General features: G+C 39.7%; 1 protein-coding gene across 3 annotated transcripts in view; it reads left to right on the top strand.

Annotated features, from left to right (window-relative positions):
• Positions 1–7,994, top strand: part of LOC139279839 (calcipressin-3-like) — a 166,177-nt gene extending 158,183 nt beyond the window's left edge. For all 3 annotated transcript variants that reach the window (XM_070899100.1, XM_070899099.1, XM_070899101.1), the window contains 2 exons: positions 3,895–6,465; positions 7,343–7,994. In XM_070899100.1, coding sequence (XP_070755201.1) covers positions 3,895–4,052 — 158 coding nt within the window. In that variant the 3' untranslated portion in view covers positions 4,053–6,465; positions 7,343–7,994. The remainder of the gene's footprint in view (positions 1–3,894; positions 6,466–7,342) is intronic.
• Positions 7,995–24,219: the final 16,225 nt, after the last annotated feature.

The raw sequence follows: 24,219 nt of genomic DNA, 5'->3' as shown, positions 1-24,219 counted from the left end.
TAGGAACAGAGCTCAATATTTTAAGTGCTCCAAGGTGAGTTTTTCCCCTTAGAAAGGAAGTTGGGCAGCTTGTAGCTTCATCCAGTGGGAAAAATGTAGATATCTTTAATTAAACCCAATCTTATTGTGAAGCAGTACATTTTGCAATCCTGGGATGCTGAGGATCCCAGACAATTTTAAAGCTCTGAAATCCTGGGATTTATAGCTCAAGGATTTCAAGATTGACTAAGTGATGCAGTACAACACACAGTGAAATGCAACTGAACAATTGGAACAGCACTTGAGACTTATTGAAGCATTCTTTTATGGCATCCCCTCACTGCTGCAAGTAGCATTTTCACTTGACGACGATGGCTGATGCCGATTACAGACTCGGTGTTGAAATTCAAGAAATGGAGGAGGAAAACGTTCAGCTAGTTCAGACATTTCCCAGATTATTATCGACGGCAAACTCTGCTACGAGCATGCTTTCCAACATGGAGTACTGTACTACAGGGACAAGAAACTCATCCCATCGTAAGTTTCTTAAGGACTCCCAACTGCAAAGGTGAAGAGGAGCAAGCCCAATGTGATAGCGATGTCAGCAAGAATAGTGAATGTGCTGAAGTCAGAATATCGGTGAGAAATGTTGGTTGGTTTTATAGTCTCCAAATATGCCAGAGAGGAATATGGACAAGAAGAGAGCAGAATTCTGGATTGCAGGGTGCAGAGTGGAACAGCTGCCTTTCTGTGTTGGTATGTATACCAGTTCTGAAGAGTGTTACTGATTAAAAATGCTCTTCAGAATGATCCTTCTGAGAATTGCAGAATGAGTAGCTGCACTTTAACCAGTGCAGGTGCAGATGCCTTATCTTGTAGAGATGCCCACCTTCACATGGCTGATACCATCATAAGATTTCTGATTTGTCAATTGAAACCCCTGGATTTTTCTATCGACAAGCTCTTGTTTTCCCTATGAAAAATGACTGACTTCAGTACCTCCAGAACCAAGGTGTTGGTTTTTCAAACACTGAAGATATTTTTGTAATCAAAGCAACTGCTGTCGTGAAAATGCTCAGTTAGTTGTTGGAGCTGTTGATGAAAAATACTTTTCTGTATTACTCTGAAACTGACTCTGGGACAACAGCACCTGCAATTACTGCAACCATCATCTAATCAAACAAAAGCAGTAGTTGATGAATCGTTGTTGATGCACTATCCATGGATAAACTCTGGGTTAGTGAGAGTTTGAGAGAGAATTGCTGTGTTCAGACCACAGACAAAATTGTGGGAGTTTTCTCCCACACAGAGTGGGCGTGCCAGTGAGACGAAAATAGCATTAAAATCCTCCAATCAGCCATGGCTTATAATCAGCCAGCTAAGCACATGAAATAGCACTGGGAAGACAAAGCTAGCTGATTGCTAACCAAATTGTTGTAGATTTGGGATTTGGGAGTTCATGACTAAGAAAAGCCAACTTAGCTGGCCAGGAACTACCAGCCTTTCTGCAAGCCTTTTCCAGAAGAGAAAGCAGACGGGACTGAGACCCTGCCCCCCCCCCCCCCCCCCGCAATATGCCTGGTGCGTAGGAGGGGGTAGCTTAAAGCACCACATTCAGCCACTACAGTCTTGTGGCTGATTTGTTTGCAATGCAATGCAAAGCCTAGAAAGTCTACAGTTAACAGATATCAATAGACTGTCCATGAAATTGGCAACCAACCAACAAATGTACCTCTTCAAAGGAATCCCTTGAAAGGTGTAATACTAAAAGGTGTCACACATCTGAAACAAAATAGAACATCACAGGGCAGCACCAGGGCAAACGATGCAGCATTTCACCTACTGATATATTAAAATCTTTCATCTGGGTGCACTTTCTGTTTGCACTATGTGACTGCTTGTTGTCACACTTTTATAAATTCCTGTGCCCACATTTAAAATGAGTTTTGCCTACAGAAACCTGCCATGCTGTAATTACATTATCTAGCTGCTATCTGTCCAGTCTGTGAACAGCTTCACAGAGCCTCTGAAGTTTTCCAGAGCTGTATCTGTCATCCAGTTTTCAACAAGTTCTTGTTTCAAATGCTAGGTTAATTTTCTCATTTTTCTTACTACTTCAAATACATTTCTAGCATTTTCCTGATGTTGCATTATTTCAGGCCTAAATTTCCTCCACGAGCTCTAAAACTTATAAGTAAAATTGGAAAGGACAAACTTTTCTGAGATCAAGTCCCTTTTACTGAACATCATTTGTGGGATCAGGAGTCCCCTTCCCACATTGTGCCCATTCCCAGTGAATAGCATAGGGAACCCAAGCTCCATGAAGCAGCATTTCCAACATCTGAACCTGCTGCTGTTGGTGGGAAGGTGTAATTACAGTGTGACAAGTTTGCATAGATCAGTCAGAGACTGGTCATTTGCAGAATGTGTTGAATTTGAATGATGTCTGTTGAAGCTGAAGGCCAGCCATGCATAGCTGGCCACACAGAAATCAAGATGCCACTTTTTCTAATGTATAAATTTTCAGTTTAAAAATAAATACATGTGATCCATCTTAAAGACTTAATTATCTGTCTATTTATTCCCAAGTTTTAGTGGATCCTGAGCATAGTTACTTTATTTTTTTTGAAGGTAAATAATGATCCCACTCCCCAATGTTGACATCTAGGGTCTTAAACCTTATAACCCAGAAGCAAGTTTCTTACTAATATAAGTCTTCAAGAAAATTTGCTTTTTCCCCAAAAGCAAATACAATCTTGTTTTCAGTTCCTCCAAATGTTAGTATAAGGTAGCAAAATGTAAATTACTTAACATTTGAAGTTAAACCTAGTCAAAACATGCTTTAAAGATAAAGTTGCTGGGGAAAATCCATTTATTGTAACTTTTTCCCTCATTTAACCCCCACCCACCTCAAGTGGTCTTGTCCTTTGTCTAGTTAGTTATTAGAAGATACACAACAGAAGCCAGGGTGATTAATCTTCCCTCATTTGCTTTTTGAATTCACTTAGCGTCTGCTCTTCATCTCCACCTGACTGCACAGTTAATGCAGGGAACTCATCATGTGGAGACTTAAGAATGTAAATCCAGACATCCCCACCTTGTGGCAGTCTGCTAAAGCTGCACAGAGCTATGTTACTGCATCCCAACAGTGAAATGTTAATTCTTTGTGGAGCGCAGGAGATTTTAATATTCATTCAGCCAGAACTGATTACAGTTTATGTAACTCAACCCCAGGCCTGAGCCAGAGAATTTAAGAAGGCACATTCTCCATTCTACAGTTTAAAACTCATCAAAATGTTTCCCAAGGAGTACAAATCTGTGTTCAGATTTTGGGTCTGAGTGGCACTCGTTCTCTTAGCCGCCCCTCCTCCCAACAAACAATTTCTGTTCCCATTCAAAGGCAATCAAACATTTCTCGAGTCTCCAGAGACATTTTCATTTGAATCGTGTTCCCTAAATTGTTCAGCATTCTATTTCTGTATTTTATTCTATCACACGCAGTGAACTAGTGGCAGACCCCAATGAGCACTGTATAATATAGCTGTTTTAGGCACATCTTCTGTGTGCACTGTATATCCTAACACAGCAATTAATATATTCAAAAAATGCTCTTTTTTAATGTAGAAATAGTTTCAATTAAATGTGACTGTATAACTGGGACCATCTCAGATTTTGTTGGTGTCTTACTGCAACCACTCTGTCCGCTTTATAAACACATGAGCATGCATGCTCATGCACCCAGAATGTCAAGGGCATTGCCGTGGTTCCTCTTTTAACGCTCTGTTGTAAAAGATATGGAAAATCCATGTATTTCCATCAGACAGAGAAGGGAAATTTTGCTCAGCTAATTGAAGCAACTTGCTGTCATTTGCCGAAATGTCAAATCATTGCTGTGTTTCCTTCATTGTGCTGTAGGTGAAAAGTACGAGGTTCATGCAGGAACAGAATGCACTCCGAGTGTTGTAGTTCATATCTGTGAGAGCGAAAATGAAGAGGAAGGAGCAGTTAAGCTGCCAAAACAAAAAATTCTTCCAACGAAACGACCAGATAATGTACCAACAGTGAAGAAATGAACGTCCTGTCTGCCTGCTTCCTATGACCATATCATTTACTGCAGCAACAATTCAACGCTGTCTCTTTTTTTTTCTTACGGACTGTTTTATCGTTTGTTTTAAAAAAGAAAGTAGTAACTTAGGTGATTGCCTAATAAAAGAAAAACTGTAAGAACTTTTTTGTGGCTTTGAAGCTATATTCCATCTTCACACAGATTGTTCAGGCCTCACCGAGCACTAAATTAAAACTGTAAGTGATGTTGGCTGATATAGGGGAACAAAATTGCAGGATGGTTTGTTGATTTATGTCATTCTTCTCCCAAAAGCTTCAAATCCATAAAATTGTTATCCAGCTTTAGTGTTCAATCAAAGCTCTATTTCAGCCCTTTTCAGATGTGTGATATGTACATGTTGCTATTGTCTCTTACTACAGTGTTGTTATCACTGTTCTTGTGTGTGTGTATGTGTTTTGTATGTTTTGAACAAATATTGATCATATAAGTGGGAAGTGAAAACTCTGGCATCTATGCTTATGACACTTCTAGCTAATTACATTCAGAGAGAAAGAGACCCACAGGTGTGAAGTGTTCTTCACCTGCATCTTTCCGCACCTCCCCATTCTTTCTCTCTTCCTACCCTCCACAGCAGTGGTGAGGTGACATATACAATGCAGCTTATTTTTGCAATGGAAAAATACCCGACTTTGTGCAGTTTGTGCTTGCATGTCTTTTGTCTTCGTTTTTTATAAAGTCAGTTTACTGGCAGAAGCAAACCCGAAAAAGCTGGAAGGGCACAGCAGCAGGTCAATCAGCATCTGTGGAGAGCACAATCATTGTTTCGGGTTTGTTGCCCTTCTTCAAAACTCTCACAGGTTCAGCCTAGTTAGCGTCACTCTGTTAATGAGGAGGGACCAGTGAATTCCCATCCATTCAATCATGTTTGCTAAGTGATTTGTCATGGTGTGACATCCTACAACAAATTCTACTCATTTCTACAGTTGTCCAATGTGACTTGATTTGCTGCCCGAGTATTGCAATTTTGCATAAAAGTTTCTAGAGCTAATGAGCAGATGTGGATGATAACAAATGACTTGCCACGGCAAACCATTTGCTCTAGCAATAATTTAAATGAAGAGAAGCTGTTGGGTAGTTTCTGCTGAATTATCTTCAATAACCTCTGAAAGTCGTTTATTGCATTAAAAATGAATTATCCAGTCATTTGAATTAAGAAGCATAAAGTAGAATTTCATGCTGAAAAAGTGGAATTAACAGATTAAAATTTGAATGAAGCAATTTTGAATTAAAGGTAGACTGCAGCATATTTGCTAAGTAGTATTCAAAATTCCTATACAGTTTACAGAACTTGTATTCTGCGAATTTTGAGATTAAAATCTTATGACTTGGATTTAGGAAAACATATGACCTATAGAACTATGATTACACAATATGCTGACTGAAATTAAATATTTGTTACGGTATTTATGTAGTAGTAATATTAGCATCTCTATAAATGCAGGTTCTTTTCATCGTAGTCCTCAAAGGGTTAACTAGAACCCTTTGTTACTGAACTAAGCTTTCAGCATGAGTTAGATGTACAGCACCTTTATGCCTCAAACATAATTGCAACAGAGATTTTTAAACTGATCCTGATTGTGTTTAAGGATGACTGCATAATTCAGACCGAGATTCTTGTCCTATGTCCTGTAATGGTCTAACTTGCAAGTGTAGAGGTTTGAACTACTCTTCTGAATTTTAAATCACTGTTAAAGTTTTTGGTTTTGACCATGACATTGAATATTTAAACTATTCAGATAGCCAGTTTGCACAAGCCTATACAAGGCTATATTGTTAGATGTTCAGTGCCCGATCCATAAAGTTATGTAAAGCAGCCTCCGGTTTTCTCTTATTTTTTTCAATCAGTCCTGCTAATTTTCCCACTTTTCATTGCAATCCTCAGGCAGGAGATTCCTATCTCAGACCTTTATTTCAGAGCCTGGTTTTGGCAGAAGAGAGCTGCTTTGTTCTGGGTTGGATTTGTTTTCTGCATGCCTGTGTCATCCCACCAGTGGGGAACATGCATGCACAGAAATTTCATCATGAAGACCACAATGGTTTCGACTCAACCAGACGTCCAGGGCAGAAAAGCAGCAACAAAGAAAATGGCAGCACTGATTTAAAATAAACTTGAGGATAACCTGCACTGGAGAACTGTTTGAAGAAAGAAATTTGCTTTTTTAATGACTGTGGCCCTCCAACTGTAGCCTTGAGTAGGCTGTTTGCTGGGCTACGCAGCAGACAGCGCAGACTATAACAGCACCTTTTCCTCAAGAGAGCACTGAAGCAGCTGAGCTCATCACCACCGTTCACTGTGGCAGCCCCTCATGGTCAAATAGCCTAACCGCCACTATTGACAACTTCAATTCTATTAACGAAAAGTAAGTTTAATATTCTCTTGTCTATACAGTTATTTTAGAAAAGTGTTCTACTTTATTGAATGTAAAATATTCTTGTGTTCCTATATTTTGGAACAAATTTACCTTGCATCCCCAGAAAATCTGCTTTTACCATCAAGAAAATTGGCTTGGAACCAGGACAGATTGGCTATAAATAAATTACATTAATCATACACTGAAATGAGATAATCTGATCTGCAGTTATCAGTAAGGTATGTTAGTCAGCATATCTCCCTTTTGGCCAGTTATTCCTATCTAAATAGATTGTCACTATAAAACAATGTTGCAGGGAAACATGCAGGTAAAGAATCGCTGAAAGTAAACATAGTCAATATCTGAACAAAATGGGCTGCAAACCTCAAGCAATTTAAATAATATATTGAATTTATCCATGCAATAGACTGTTGCCTGGTCATTGGGTGACCTACTATCAGGGATATGCTGGTACTGCTTTAGCGCTAGCTATGAGGAGGAGCATGAGAGCAGCTTGGAGTGACTGTATGGGCCGTTACTCCCCACAAAACGAGGCGTAGATCAGCATCTTAGTGTGTGGATGATTACAGGCACATCCTAACACAGACGGCACACTAGGCCCAATGGGCTGTAATGCACTGATTTATCATAATTCCAAAAAGTTAAATTTGAAGTAATTTGGAGCAGATTGTAAGGCCGAATTACATGATCTAGATTGATTTATCTCAAACTAGAAAAGGTCAATGTTCTTTGCACTTGGGAAAGTGGGATACCCCTTAACTAAAATAGAAATCTGGGTAAAAATTGGCGACTAAAACTGATAAATGTTATTAATTGTAAAAGCTTTATTTTTGCATTTTGTTTTTCTCTTTGTTCTTTTCTGCAGGAACCTATCCTCTTTGTTTGATATCCTATTGGTTAGTCTGCCAGAGTCACACTTGAGTGGTGCAGGAAGGAAATCACCCCTTTACAGACATGTCAATACTGGAAAATCTTTATTACTATAATGAATAACTGCACACAGTTCTTTTAACTGCTTTTGTGTCAAAGTAAAATTTGTTGTTTAAATAAATGAAAGCTTTAATCTATTTCTCATCACTCCCCAAGAGTCTCTTAGTTTGAAGACACCTGGCTAATTCTGCAAAACAAGGATTGTCACGAATCATGAGAGTGTACAATCCTATGGCTGAATATTGTAATGTAGAATCCGAGGAACACATGGAGGTTGGTGTCCAAGTATTCCCACACATGTCATTGGTTTCTGACAGAGCAAAAGCAAAATGAGCAAGAGACAGTAACCGATCAGTGTGGCAATCCTCACAATAACGCTACCTCAGATATAATCCGTTTATAGGTCCATAGCATTAATTGGGTTTTCAAAAGACAAATATAGTCTCTTCTTTTCTTCCCAAACTAGGAAATTAGAACTTTTTTTTAAACTGCTGTAATGGTGAGATTATCTGACTTGTCTTCAGTCATGCACCCTGCTGGCTGATTACATCATGGCAGGAAGAAGGAGAATCTCTGGTAGTTTATGTTGGGGACAAAACTCGGGGTGGGTGGCGGGAGGGCGGGAGAGGCAAGGGATAAATTCTAAAAATCATCAGACGAGGGTTAAAGGATGCACCAAAATTTGTCTTTTTAAATAACCATTCCATAGAAAATACAGTAATGTGAATTGTTATACTTGTGTATACAGCAGGAGCACTAGAGGGCAGTGCATCAATGCATCTTAAGGATGTTTCATATGTATAGTCACCCTATTCTGAAGAGGAATGAAAAAAACATTTCTGCTTCATGATGGATGAACCTAATTCACCAAATTTCCCTAAACCAAGCATGTCTTTAAATAACATCTACATTGTGTTTGAAATAATCTTGTAATTATTGTACTTTTAAACTGGTTTGAGATCTCTGGTAGATCATCTATGCATCAAGTCATGTTTGGTCCTTAGCCATTGATTTAGTCTCTTTCCCAAAATATTACAGTCTTGGAATCTACATTCTGGCTCAAATGGAGTTCCAGTACAGAGTACCTTGTGTGGGAAAACAATTAAACAAAAATGTGATTGATTCTAACACACCAACTTAGGAACCAACCTCCTTATCTATTTCTATACTGACCTCTCTGATGCTGTACCAGTATTGTTAAGTGATGCATATGATGCATTTTTCAAAATGTAAACTCAGTCATAATATATGGATTTGTTGTACTGAAACACATTTAGATAGAACAAATTCTTACAAACTCTGAGCAAAACCAGAGCATAGTCAGAGGGCTACTGGCGGACTTTAAAATATTAAATGACTTGGCAACCCTTGAAGTGAGAATGAAACCTTCCCATTCCCAAATCCTGTCCGAACTTGAAACAAAACTTTTAAACCCCCACTATTTGATCATGTGAATATTATTGTTAAGCAGAAGATATAAATTAATAATTATATACTCCGTTTATACCAATCACGTTTAGGAATGTCACATTTTATTAGAGTCTGATTGTTTAATAAGGTGTAATACAGTATTGTAACAATTGGAGATTCGCAGTATTATATAATGACCCAAATCGAGCATAAATTCTTAATTTTTCTGAGTCCCTTCTCCATTGTTGTTGCAGATAAAATGACAATTATTATGACTGGGGGCAGGACATAATTGATTGTAATGTTTGGATTTTGTTCATTATGATCTATCTGTGATTCTTCTCACATTGAGGACAGGTGTGATCGATAATTCCATGCATCCTCCATTGTTTCCAATAGCAGTAGCCAATTAACCTAATAGACAGCAGAGCTTTAGTTTTATAACCAATTGTGTTTGTCATGCATGGGTGCATGTCTGTAATGTAAAATTAAGTGTTTGGAAATAATCATCATTGCTGTCAGTGAGCAGTATAATTGTGCTGCTGCTGTCTGGTATCACAACACAGGCCCTAACCACCTTGACTATCGAACTAAATGGATGTAGTTCCCATTTACGGAAGAAAATCTGAGAAATTTGATGAAGCTATAATAAATATTGATGCGATTTTCAGGCTGTAACTGGCAAAATACTGCTTATTTTTCAGAAGTGTGTGCAATTATGCCATCTTTGAGTATTCTGATGCTTAAGTCACTTCAGTAATCTTTGGAATAATCAGTCATTCACTGCAGTATATTCCTGGATTGCAGCTGAACAATGGTGAAAAATACAAGACACGTATGTGAATTATATAATCATCTATAGCTTGCCTGGGATTCTAGGAATCACGCCTTCTTCATGTATTCTCCAATGTTTCCAATCGCAGAAGCCAATTAGCCTAATAGACAGCGTAGTTTTAGTTTTATAACAAATTGTGTTTGTTGTATATGGAATGCATGAATAAAGGGAAAATCTCAGATGTCAGAGAGTCCCTGGTATGAGTAGATAAAATGGTCATGTCGCTTAAACTTGTTTTGCATCTTTCATCTTTAACGAACAACACCAGAAACTGGCCACTACTGCTAAGAGGTCCTTATATTTATTTTAGATAACTTTTTTTTCAATTCACACATGTATAATAGATATCAGGTATTTCTTGTACTTTTTTTTTAATTAATAAAGTGCACCTTGATCATTGTTATTAGGTTGTAGGTTTTTAAAATAAAACTAAACCTTCAATTTCTGGCATTTGACATATTGTGCAGTTATTTTGAATTTAGCACAATTCTCTATGAATCAGACAGAATGTATAGAAGCACCAATTCCAACCTAGCGTTTCCATATATATATATATATATATATATTATAGATATATATATCCTGCCAGGAAGGTGGTGAAACTGGGAAGAGAAAAGGCCAGTGATTGGGAATTACTAATAGACCAGAAGTAATTGTAGGTACAATAGGTATCTGTACTGGATTTGAACAAGCAAAGCAGAAGGCACAGGTGCAGACCCAGTATAGCTGTTCCAAATGTCATCTTGAGATTGTAACACAATCACTATTGTTCAGGTTTGAACTAGACTTTTGTCATACTGGCAGACCTACGCTGTTGGATGTTGTGTAAAACATGGACTGGCATAGCTGGACTGGTACATTTTGGTACTGGTCAATCTCTACTGCTATTCATTGCTATCTTTGTGAGATTTTGTTCGAGCGATTATGTAATAAAGAAAACAAGTGTTATTGTGATATGCCTACATGTTCCACAATAAGACTATAAAGCCTGTCTTATCAACACTTAACCTGTTTGTGCACTGATTACAGACTTTACATCAAATAAATCTGATCAGCGTGCTGCTGTAGATAAATAAATGATCACTAATGTTATGAGTACGTATTCATTGCTAAAAAATATTTTAATTTCAGCAATGTATGTTTTTGTACAAACACTAGTCTATTCCTATAGAAAAAGATAGTCTATTCCTGGTTGAAGCAATGTTTAAGTTGGTTTTCATGAAAATAGCAGTTGGCATTTAAACTTGTACACAAAGAAAGTATTTTTCAGTAAAAGGTTAAACATATGACCAAAACGACTCAATCTGCCATTTTGAAAATAATATACGTTTGAGCTAAGTCAGCACACTAGTAAGATAATATGTTTCTTTGATGCCTTTATTTGAATTAATTTAAATTACTATGTGTAGGCACTAGCTTTCAGGATCAAATTGGTTCTTTTCTTAGATGAGCCACAAAAAGACATTGTCAAAAGGCTACCTGTAAATAAAGCCTATTTTCTAAGCTTCCACAACCCCCTCCCCATGGTAAAATAAGCTGCATGGAATCACCATGCAATTCCTAGATTCAAACTTCAATTTGTATCAACTTGGCTGATCTCCGCCAGGAGTAGCAGATCAATTGGCACAATTGAGCCCCAGGAAGGTTTAGAAAGGCAAAAAGAAATGGATAGGATTCTTGTTCCTGATTGAATTGCAGTGAAAGTTCATGGGGCATGTGCATAGATATTGAGAGAACAGGACAGGATGCTCTCCACAAGCTCATACCCTGCTACGACTATCTTGCCTCACATGTAAAGAATGGCCACCTAGGCACCAGAGGGCTGCTAGTGCCTAGAATCATAATTGAATCATAGAATAGTACAGCACAGAAGGAAGCCAATCGGTTCTGCGTCAGCTCTTTCAAAGAACAATCCTCCAGTTAGTCCAACTCCCCTGTTCTTTCCCCATATCCCTGCAATTTTTTCTCTTTCAAGTATTTATTCAACTCCCTTTTGAAGGCTACTATTGAATCTGTATTCACCACCCTATCAGGCAGTGCATTCTGAATCATAACCATTCCATAAAAAAGCTTTTCCTCATGTCTCCTCTGTTTTCACCTTTAATCTGCCCTCTCGTTATCGACCCATCAGCCATTGGAAACGGTTTCTCTTTATTTACTCTAAACCGTTCATGACTTTAAACACTTCTATCAAATCTCCACTCTATCCACATAGCTGTAATCCCTCATCCCTTGAACCATTCTAGTAAATCTCTTCTGTACCCTCTCTAAAGCCTTCACATTCTTCCGAAAGCAGAATTGGACACAATACTGGGGCTGAACGAGTGTGTTACATAGGTTTAGCATAACGTCCTGGCTTTTGTACTCTGCTAATTATAAAGCCCAGGATCCCATATGCTTTGATAGCCTGCCCTGCCACCTTCAGAGATTTGTACACAAACACCCCTAGGTCTCTCTTTTTGCACTCCCCTTAAAATTGTACCATTTAGCATATATTGTCTCTCCTCATTCCTGCCAAAATGTATCACCTCACACTTCTGCATAGAATGAACGGACACATCAGCCATGTGTCCGCCCATTCCACCAGCAGACATGTATTCCAGCAAGGGTCAAAGCCTCCCGGAGGGGGAGGGAAAAACTGAAATCATTGTCTCATCATTTAACCACTTCATTGTTAATGTTGCTAAATTTAATTAAGAGTTACTGTCATTTTTTATTGCAGTAAAGACTGGGCATTTGTGGTCACTGCCTTTTGCCATATTTGTCATATTTTGCCATATGTCACATCCAGAGGAATCAGCTTAGACTGTTCACAAGTTACATTCCCAGAAGCAAGACTATTGTAATATAAATTGAAAGCATTTATTATCTTAATTGGAGGTCTCCTATCCGGAATTTATCGTTTGTAGCAGGTAGTGTACTATTAAACGAAACTGTTACTATTGTTTCTTGATATCACATGTATTCGTAAATCTACGACACGAGTCTGAGTACAGATATTGGGCAACAACATTCTACATGATGTCTATACCCCTCAAATCATAAGATCTTCTTATGACGAGCCTGGGAACTAAAATTATAGGATCCTTACAGTGGAAAGGCACAGTTCTGTAGCCAACCATCAGGAGAAATAGCACAATATTACTCTAATGGTGTTCTTCAATGAGAAACCAGTAACAAAAAAATCCCTTAACATTGCTGATCAAAAGCAAACGTCAATCACTGATGCAGTTTCTTTTAAAGTGGATTGGAAACCAAGAAGGCATAGAGTACAAGTGAATGTATGATTTGCATTAAGATGAAGTTTAGCCATTAGAACATAAGAAATAGGAACAGAAGTAGGCCATACGGCCCCTCGCGCCTGCTCCGCCATCAATAAGATCATGGCTGATCTGATCATGGACTCAGCTCCACTTCCCCGCCTGCTCCCCCTAACCCCTTATCTTATTGTTTCAGAAACTGTCTTTTTCTGTCTTAAATTTATTCAATGTCCCAGCTTCCACAGCTCTCTGAGGCAGCGAATTCCACAGATTTACAATCCTCTGAGAGAAGAAATTTCTCCTCATCTCTGCGGCCCCTTATTCTAAGATCATGCCCTCTAGTCTCCCCCATCAGTGGAAACATCCTCTCTGCATCCACCTTGTCAAGCCCCCTCATAATCTCTTATGTTTCGATAAGATCATCTCTCATTCTTCTGAATTCCAATGAGTAGAGGCCCAACCTATTCAACCTTTACCCATAAGTCAACCCCCTCATCCCCGGAATCAACCTAGTGAACCTTCTCTGAACTGCCTCCAAAGCAAGTATATCCTTTTGTAAATATGGAACCAAAACTGCACGCAGTATTCCAGGTGTGGCCTCACCAATACCTTGATGAATGAAAAGCTGTGGGTTTATTGGGGAGACTAGCACAAGGAATATTTTGGTATGAGGGGAAGTTGAAAACAAATGGAATGCTGAAATGCAAATAAATATAACCGTTCTTGTTCATTAGTATTAGATTGCAGGTGTGTAGATTTAGTTTGTATTAAATGCTTTTCCCCACATCTGCTAATGGAGAATTGGGGATGAATTCAAAAGAATGTTTAGCTATCCTAAATTGGTTTAGAATTATCATTCATGCTCCTGGATGTCCACGTGACTCAGTATGCTATACCAAGTTTTTCTTCCCTTTGCCCTTTTATGTTATTTTTTTGCACACTAGGCTTCAGGTACCACACACCATTCACAAAGTGAGGAGCCAAACAGGCAATCTTTTGTTGGCTACAGCAAATGCTGTTCCAAAGTGCTGGCTATGAGATTCGCAAGAGAAACACAGATTGACTTGCGCTTCTCTAGGAAGCTGTTCACCACCAATTGTGACTGAGACGAGGTAACTCCTTATGTAAGGTATCATAGGGAGGATTTTGCATCCCGCTGTTTCATGTAGTGCACTAATATTGCACCATCTGGTCACCTTGATACAGGTGCTCTTTTTGTTTACTTCTTCCAATTTTCCCTCTGACTTTTCTCTCCTACACTTCATCTTGCTGCTGGAAAATTGGCACATGTGAGCTACTAGTATCTTGGCCAAGTGACTATTCTAATTGGGCCTGGACAGTACAAATCATTGGGATATTCAGTAGTCAGGGTAGCAATCAGGAGTAGGAACCATTGCCTGTTCCATTTTAGCTCCCTCGCCTGGGGATGCAAAAGCCATTTTTAGTACCATTACTGCCAACCCATCTAATGTACAGCATGGATCATAGGTCAAGCCCGAGACCTCCTTGGTCTGCATGACGAAGTACCACCCCACGTGGTGTATTTATGTACTAAGCAGCAAGGAAGTTGCAACATTAAAGTTTTAAGAATTATTGTTATTATAGAAAGTTTATTGCTGGTGAATCAAAACTTAATCCAGTGGAGTAGCCACTTTAAATTTTAATACAGAAATATTACCAAAGGAAATAAATCCTATTGAATGAATCTGATAAATCGTATCAATACTCTATTGTAATCACTGTTAATTAATAAATTGCTATATTATATGCTGTTTAATACAATTAATTTTTAATCGATTAAAAAGAATGGTTATCTTAAATTGCAAGTAAAGGTGTTTCATTTTAATATTTGTATAGAGAAATACAGATCCAAGCTAACTTGCTGGTTGTGAATTCTGTACCACAGTACTATATTTCCTCCTAACTAGTAGTGTACCTCATTTATTTTACTATGTGTTCCACTTGTAGTGCAACTACCTAAACATATTCCAGTTGTCGTAAAACCTCAGCTGTAACATGAACTAAGTGGCATTGCATGTTTCAAGTGTGTCTAACATATTGGCAATAAAACACTTAACTAGGACTGGATAATGAGTATGAGGAACAAGTTCCAAGCTGATTTGTCAATTTGGGGATCAGTGGACCAATCGGACTTGTGGCAAGAGGACTGAAAGGATGCATCTATATTTGTTTCAAACCAAAACAGTGACCAAGTTAAGGTGTATTGAGGAGGGTAACAGGTATGTAAAACTTCTGTTGCTTTTAAAAAGTTGTTCTATTGGATATTTCAAATATGCTAAATATTTCTATCAAATGCTCTTAGGAATCTTTCAAAATCCCATCATAAATTTCACTTAAATCATTTTTCTGTAGCTGTCTTTGAAAGATCTAAAGTATGAGAAACGTTTCTGTTTGTCTTGTATCATTTTAGCCCTCAGCAGACCATGTCATGAAAGAAGTTGAAAACTAAAGGAAAATTCAGCTGAATGTAGCTTTCAAAATGTGGTCATTTATTGAGAAACCTAAGTGAGGGGCAAAACCCCAAATCAAAAAGAGTAAAAGAAACCACCAAGTAAACCCAGAAACAATTAAGTAGTTAATTTTAAATGCCTATAGATTTTCTGAGAAAGAGAACAGTACCTCAGTTTTGAGGTCTTAGTTCAGATGAACTAGAGAAGGAAATCAGACAAAGACTCTTGATTTCTGTATGATGAAAATGCTGAGAGGAGAAAGGATGTGTAAGGTGGAGCTTATGAACAATAAGAGGGGAAATTTAAATATCTTAATGGCACTTCCAACAATATCACATTCCACGCTGGGAGAGCTGAGGTTATAGATGCAGGTAATCTGATGCATGCAGCTCTTAAAGGGCTGTTGGCTGCCCTTAAAGCTATGCCTATTTTTTGTCCTAAAAAGTGGTCATGGCAATACAATGTGTTTCTGTATGACGGTATTGGTCTGTATGACACAGAGGTAAAATGACCGTAGTCTCATTCCTTTTGTCCTCATCACTGTTGATTCTGATTTACGTGGCTCTGGAGAAATACAGGGCAAAACTGGCACATGACAAAGGACTGATTTTCTTCTCTGACTTTGTGGGATCATATTTGTTTATTTTTTCACTGACTATCCTTTGCTGTATTATCTAGACTAGCTTAATATGCTAATTATGTGGAACAATTATAGAATTATTAGAACCTAGTAAATTACAGTAATTTTTAAAATATGCTTTTCCACAAGAAGACTACACAATAGTCTAGTTGTTGATGTCAGTGGATTCGGGCTTAACATGTTTGTGTGACATTCTTCTATCTGCTATTTTAACACAGGAGTTTAATCTTTTGATATTAAATAGGTTACTGCCTCTGCTAAAAACAGGACAGAAGAGTGTCATGCAAATGCAATAGGTGTTTGTCCACTAAAGCTGGCAACAGTAATTTCTCGGCTAATTCATTTCTCAGTAAATCACCCAAGTTGTAACATTATCAACTTTCGCTTGCACAGAGTGAAACTGAGCCATACAGAACTGGAAGGTCCCAGGTTTGGTCCCCTGACTGGGCCGAGTTAGCTGATTTCCAGCAGGTTAGATGTAAAGGCATTAAACTAACTTCATGATATCTGGAATAATGGAATGGGAAGTTTTCAGCCGGGGCCCGTTCCTCATTGCTATTCAGGAACTCCTGCTTGAATGTGTGCATGTGAATGTTAGTTGAGGTCAGGGACAGACTTGGTTGTGATTCTATCCATGGTGAGAGATCGTGGCGGAGGAGCGACGACAGATCGTGGCGGAGGTGCGGCGAATTGAGGGTACGGGGCCCAGAAGGGCCGAGGGCCCAGGGGCAGCATGGGCCAGCCCACACTGCGATACGTGTACACACTAGGTTCGTGCAGCAATGTAGGTCTCCAGTCGTCCTGGTTAACCCTTGCAACTGGATAAAGGCCTAGCTCTGTCAAGCCCGTGTGGTAGCTGATGTGCAATGGTCACCACACGTTAAAAAAATCCAAGCACAGGCATCTTCCACCCCTTCGATTGGAGTTCAGGACTGGAATATCGGGTCCTTCATTGAAACATCTGTGAACTTGTCCCTTTTGGTGTGGAAGCAAGTCATCCTCGTTCGAGATACCACCTATGATAATGATGTGTGACTCCACCAATTCATGTGGGGCAATTATACATTCAGTAGCAGGGAAGTTGCAACATTTGGAGTGAGAAGAAATATAGAAAAAGAATTATATATTCCAGGTGAGTCAACAACTATTTTAAATATATATATATATATATATATATATATAATCCAGTGGGGCAGCTACTTTAAAACGGAATTATTACTGAAGAAAATCAGCACTATTGAGTAAATCCAATAGAGTTCATCGATGATATGTTGTAATTTTTTTAAAACAAAAGATTTATATATCTGTTACCATCCTCACTACCCCTTTTTTTGTTGAGAGAGCTATAAAGAGAGATTAATCAATTCTGTCCTTCTGCCACAAATCTGATTGGACCATTGAGCCCCAAACTGACAGGTCAACCTGGATCCTGGCCTTGCTCTGTATCCAGTCCTAGTTATTGTTGTATTACCAATCTCTTGAAAGACGTCCCAAATATGCAAGGCAATTTGACTAATGTCATAGCTGTAGTTTTATAGTTCGGGCACTGGAAGCCATGCAGCACAAGATCCTACAACAGAGTATGGCCCTATCTGGCACTACATTTGACCCAATCTCATTTGCACCGAGCATCTGGAGTGCTGGTTAGGTACTCCAGGTACATTATGGGGCTTTGCCCCTATTTAAATAAAACTAGGGCCCCTAATAGGCCTTGGCCTTGTGTACAGGTTCAATGCACTCGGAGCTTTTGGCCCATATTGACAATTGTTACACCCATCAGGCAGGAAGTAGGTTTCCAAATCTCTCCATTGTCTCTGCCTGATCTAACAATCTTCCGTGTGAAAAATGTTCTTTCAACTTCTCCCCATTTCTAGTGATAATCCTGAGTTTATGTCCACATATTACTGATTTGTCAACTAGTAGGATTTAAAAATATATAAAAACTTTAATAACTTTGAAAATTTCAAATATCCATCCTCACCCCTTAACCTGTAAGAAAAGCCCCAATTTTTGGAGCCCTTTTTCATAATTTCTCATTCCTGATATCAATCTGGTGAATCTCCAATGTACCTTTTCCATTGTTCTAACATTCATCCTATAATGGACTGGCCAGAACTGTACCCAATACTTCAACTGTGGTCTAACTAGTGTCTTCAATATCATTTTTATATTCTAATGTATAAAACTCAGAATCCCATTTCACCTTTTATGACCTTTTTTGTCTGTACTCCTCGGATACTTGTATTTAAATCAAGTGGCTTGGCCCAGTAAACAGTTCTAAATATGGCGAATAGCCTGTTTGAGAATCCAAGGATAATTAAGGTCTACTTGGGCTATGCTACAAGTCTGCCGTGTCCTATATATTCTCTGCAGCCCGCAGAAACAGTTAGCAGCAGTTGCTCTTAAACTTAAATGTACTGGGACCAGTAAGGAAGAAGCCAATAAATAATCTATCACAGGCAACAGTGCTTCATTTTTGTCACAGTTACAGAAAGAGTGCAGTTAGCCTCCGCCTGCCCCGCCACTTTCTTTGCAAATTTTATGCACATGTTAGCTGCAGGTCAATCAAGGCAAAATGTAAGCCACTGAAACAGCCATTTCACAAAATTACACCTCACACAAGAACAAATACCAACATGAAATGTGTTAGGTTCTCAATCTGATCATGTGTTTTTGATTCAGATGTGTATGTCAGCATTATATATCACTTGACAACAATCATGTCATTGTACAATTACCTGGTGACTTGGATCTTTAATTTCCTGGTCCCATCTGGCAGCAGCTTAGTTGGTTCTGAACAAACACCCTCTTAACGTGGCCAAGTTTATTCCAGAGTGAACTATAAGTTACTTATATTTGTGCTCTCGACCATGTTCAAGGAGATTGAAATACGATCTGTTAAGTGCTAACCCTTATTTCCATTATTTGTTTTATTTCCTAGATTATGTTCATCTAGAATCTGTTACATAAATCTGTCACTCCCTGCTTCCAGAATACCAGTTCACCGTGATTAAATTAGGTTAAACACAGTTGCTATGCTTCAGGTAGAAATGTCTGTTCTATTTGGAACTGTTGGAGATGTACTCTCTGTCATGATTCCTATAGTAAAAAAAACATTGATGTCAACGGCACTTCTCAGAAGTTGTAATGGACAATAAAAATCAATTATTGACCTATGAATTTCATCTATCGAGCATTAGCGGGTGTTACAAAAGTAAACTGAAACTTGTCCTAATTTAAACTAATAAATTAACAAAAGGAACTGAACATCATGTCACTGTTTTTACAAGAAGAACCCTGTTCTTTTATTAGTCATTTGACTCTTTTTAAAAAAATGGAATAGTGAGTCTTGTAAAATATAAATACTGTCATACCACTTCCAGTTTGCACCAGCACCAGTCCTGTATTAAACTGCATTTCAAAACTGCCTGGGTTTTCTTTTGAATCTCTTAGGAACGTTTAAATCTTTGAATGGAGTTTTGTTTAATGTGCCAGGGAAACAAAGGCTCTGGCTAATTCTCTCCTAACATTAAACACTAGTTAATGGGGGAAACAAGCTATGAATCCACATGGACAGAACACTGTTGGTGCTGGTCTGACTCAGGCCAGTGTGTGCACTTTAGCAAGGATTTACCAAGAGTCCATTATAACTACCAGTTGTTCATCTTGGGCCACCTGCAATGGCAACCTACGTTCCAGCTCATCCAATTGTTATAACACCACCGTGGCTCCACACCTGCTTCAGTATAACTACAATCAATTACCAAACCAAAGCATGCGGTGGAGCCAGAAGTATAATTTAGTACTGTTGATTTAAACCACTGGAGAGCATGTACCAGTCTCAAATTGGTACCTGAAGTGTAACCGGGCCATAAGAATTAGGAACAGGAGTAGGCCATCTAGCCCCTCGAGCCTGCTCCGCCATTCAATAAGATCATGGCTGATCTGGTCGTGGACTCAGCTCCAATTACCCGTCCTCTCCCCGTAACCCTTAATTCCCTTATTGGTTAAAAATCTATATATCTTTGACTTGAAAACATTCAATGAGCTAGCCTCAACTGCTTCCTTGGGCAGAGAATTCCACAGATTCACAACCCTCTGGGAGAAGAAATTCTTTCTCAACTCGGGTTTAAATTGGATCCTCCGTATTTTGAGGCTGTGCCCCCTAGTTCTAGTCTCCCCTACCAATGGAAACAACCTCTCTGCCTCTATCTTGTCTATCCCTTTCATGATTTTAAATGTTTCTATAAGATCACCCCTCATCCTTCTGAACTCCAAGGAGTAAAGACCCAGTCTACTCAATCTATCATCATAAGGTAGCCCCCTCATTTCTGGAATCAGCCTAGTGAATCATCTCTGTACCCCTTCCAAAGCTAGTATATCCTTCCTTAAGTAAGGTGACCAAAACTCCACGCAGTACTCCAGGTGCGGCCTTACCAATACCTTATACAGTTGCAGCAAGACCTCCCTGCTTTTGTACTCCATCCCTCTCGCAATGAAGGCCAACATTCCATTTGCCTTCCTGATTACCTGCTGCACCTGCAAACTAACCTTTTGGGATTCATGCACAAGGACCCCCAGGTCCCTCTGCACCACAGCATGTTGTAATTTCTCCCCATTCAAATAATATTCCCTTTTACTGTTTTTTTTCCCCAAGGTGGATGACCTCACACTTTCCGACATTGTATTCCATCTGCCAAACCTTAGCCCATTCGCTTAACCTATCCAAATCTCTTTGCAGCCTCTCGGAGTCCTCTACAAAACACGCTTTCCCACTAATTTTAGTGTCATCTGCAAATTTTGTTGCACTACACTCTGTCCCCTCTTCTAGGTCATCTATGTATATTGTAAACAGTTGTGGTCCCAGCACTGATCCCTGTGGCACACCACTAACCACTGATTTCCAACCGGAAAAGGACCCATTTATCCCGACTCTCTGTTTTCTGTTCGCCAGCCAATTCTCTATCCATGCTAATACATTTCCTCTGACTCCGCGTATCTTTATCTTCTGCAGTAATCTTTTGTGTGGCACCTTATCGAATGCCTTTTGGAAATCTAAATACACCACATCCATTGGTACACCTCTATCCACCATGCTCGTTATATCCTCAAAGAATTCCAGTAAGTTAGTTAAACATGATTTCCCTTTCATGAATCCATGCTGCGTCTGCTTGATTGCACTATTCCTATCCAGATGTCCCGCTATTTCTTCCTTAATGATAGTTTCAAGCATTTTCCCCACTACAGATGTTAAACTAACCGGCCTATAGTTACCTGCCTTTTGCCTGCCCCCTTTTTTAAACAGAGGCGTTACATTAGCTGCTTTCCAATCCGCTGGTACCTCCCCAGAGTCCAGAGAATTTTGGTAGATTATAACGAATGCATCTGCTATAACTTCCGCCATCTCTTTTAATACCCTGGGATGCATTTCATCAGGACCAGGGGACTTGTCTACCTTGAGTCCCATTAGCCTGTCTAGCACTACCCCTCTAGTGATAGTGATTGTCTCCAGGTCCTCCCTTCCCACATTCCTGTGGCCTGCAAATTTTGGCATGGTTTTTGTGTCTTCCACTGTGAAGACGGAAGCAAAATAATTGTTTATGGTCTCAGCCATTTCCACATTTCCCATTATTAAATCCCCCTTTTCATCTTCTAAGGGACCAACATTTACTTTAGTCACTCTTTTCCATTTTATATATCTCTAAGCTTTTACTATCTGTTTTTATGTTTTGCGCATAATGCAATTATATAATGTCGTGACATTTTTCACTTCACAGCAATAAACAAGTAGCACATGTTTTTAAAAAGCTCCATTTACTGCAACATTGATGTAAAATGTTTGTTCAGATCCCCTTGAATTAATATGATACCCAGCTGCACTGCAACCAAGTTACCCGTAAATGAGATAAATAAGCAATTTATTAAATTATTACGATTTTTAATATAATGTCCAGGTTTCAAATGACAACTGCTGATAAACACCACTGACAAACACGTATAAGCTGTGCCGCCCAATAATAAATCACATGAGGCTGAGTAGCCTTTTTTCTCTGATTAATTAGTGTAAATGCTAGCAGCCTGGTGAACCTGCACTATACCCTCTCTATTGTCTCAGTAAGTGGAGCTGAGTCCACGGCCAGATCAGCCATGATCTTATTGAATGGCGGAGCAGGCTCAAGGGGCTAGATGGCCTACTCCTGTTCCTAATTCTTATGTTCTTATGTTTATGATTCCACCCCAGCACTGCGTTGCTGCATGTTGCTGGGCCCAGGAGCCTCCGAGTCCTCAAACCCCTGGAAGTCAGCCTCATCCCCAAATGAACTCAGTCCCGATGGGACATCAGGTGGGCTGGGATGCTCTGCCGGAGCTTTCTCATCCATTTTGTCATCCTCCAAACCATGGCCTGGTGTGGAGGGCTCCCTCGAGGTATACGGTGCCTCTGGCTGGTCATTTGGAAGTAGAAAGCAACAGACAAGTGGTTAGCAGCAGGGGAGGGGGCAGGGTGACATGAGGAAGATGGCATAGCACAGGTTCATTTGAAGGACCGTTACTCCATTATATGTGTCAATGCAGTGTTTTGAGTTGCGCAATCCATTTACTTACCCTCAGTATCCGAAGGGGGCTCAGCAACCCCACGGCAGCTGTCCGACCTGTGACTCTGATAAGGGCTGCCACTCTCTCCTCCACATCAGCCAGTGACAGTGTCTGAGGCGGAACCCCTCTGTACGCAGTTGCTCACTCCGGTTGTGGGAGTACTTCGACTGAAAAGATAAAAATGAGAATGGTTAAAAAAGGGTCCATCTTCTGTTGTGGCACAGATGGCCACCAAGGTAGTTTAGACAATACTGTGTGGATGTTCTGGGGCCTCGGTTTAATGCGCTTGGATCTTGCATGTGCTTCATCAGGCAGTTATCAAAGTCTACAGGCATCTAACATGAGATCTTTCATAAAGCGATAGGAGCAGTTGCAGTGCATTGCAATGAATGATAATTATGTGCATAGATATTCAACACAAATAGTGTGCCGAAGTAAGCCTTCCTTTGTGTTATGCATTGTAGGAGGCAACCCACAGAGTGTTGAGAGGCACAAAAAGCATGAGAACAATCACATAGTGTGACAGATTTATTCTTGAAGTCATGGAGGATTGCATAGATGAAAATGTTATTCACCCTGACGACTCTCGTGAGGTCATTAAACATTTTCGGCACGGTGTGCCAGTCCTGGGCAAAGTGTCTGCAGCAGACACCTCTTGAGCTATCTCCTTCCAAACCTGCTTGAAGAGGGCAGGCAGAGGTCAGGATCCCCCTTGAAGATGCAGTGCGGCCACCTCCTCTCCACCGCGCCCACCAACGCTTCATTGTCCTCGTGGCTGAAGCGCCTGGCACGCTGCCTCCTCCATCTCAGCAGATGTGGCTAAAGTGGGCTGGTTTAAATGTGCATGTGAGCAGGAAGTTGCCATGCCCTGCATTAGCATCTGTGACCAGAAACAAAGCCAGGAGGTGAAAAAAAAATCAAAGCGCATGCGCGAAATGGCCACCTCCTTCAACGCTGGAAGTTTTGGCTCTGTCGTGCAATGTCAAACTAAACTCCAATGCTCCTCCAGAGCTTTCTGTTGCCGAAAGTTCCTCGTTGAGTCGCTAACGTTTTCCCAGTGCAAGCTTTTGCGCTCCACCGCGAATTGTGCCCAGAAATCCGAAAATCCAGCTCGTTATCTCCTATTTTAGTATCATGTACAAATTTGGACACCATCCCTCTAGCCCTATATCCAAAAAATTCACCTACACAGTGAACAGAAGTGGTCCCTGAACAGAACCCTATGGGACACTGCACCTACTTCCACTCTGAAGAACTGCCTTTAACTTCTATTCCCTGTTTCCTTCCTTCTAACTAGCTTTTCACATTTTAATATTATGATATTTATTTATCGATTTAAAAATCTTGCATCTTTTGTGCATTTGTCATATTTTATCCTCCGATGTCACCACACCTAAAATTGTCACACAACCATAGGCAAAATACAGTGATTGGCTGTAGAGGAGACTTTATCTGTTTAATCAACAATCAAATACAGCACAAGCTCAAGGAACTGCACCTCATCTTTCGTTTAAGCACTTTACAGCCTTCTGGACTCAACATCGAGTTCAACAATTTCAGAGCGTAACCCGCTGCTTTTGGCTCTCTTCCAACCCCCCTACC

Source organism: Pristiophorus japonicus, chromosome 14, assembly GCF_044704955.1.
Source record: "Pristiophorus japonicus isolate sPriJap1 chromosome 14, sPriJap1.hap1, whole genome shotgun sequence".
Lineage (NCBI taxonomy): Eukaryota > Metazoa > Chordata > Chondrichthyes > Pristiophoridae > Pristiophorus > Pristiophorus japonicus.
This window is presented reverse-complemented; position numbering and strand designations above follow the sequence as displayed.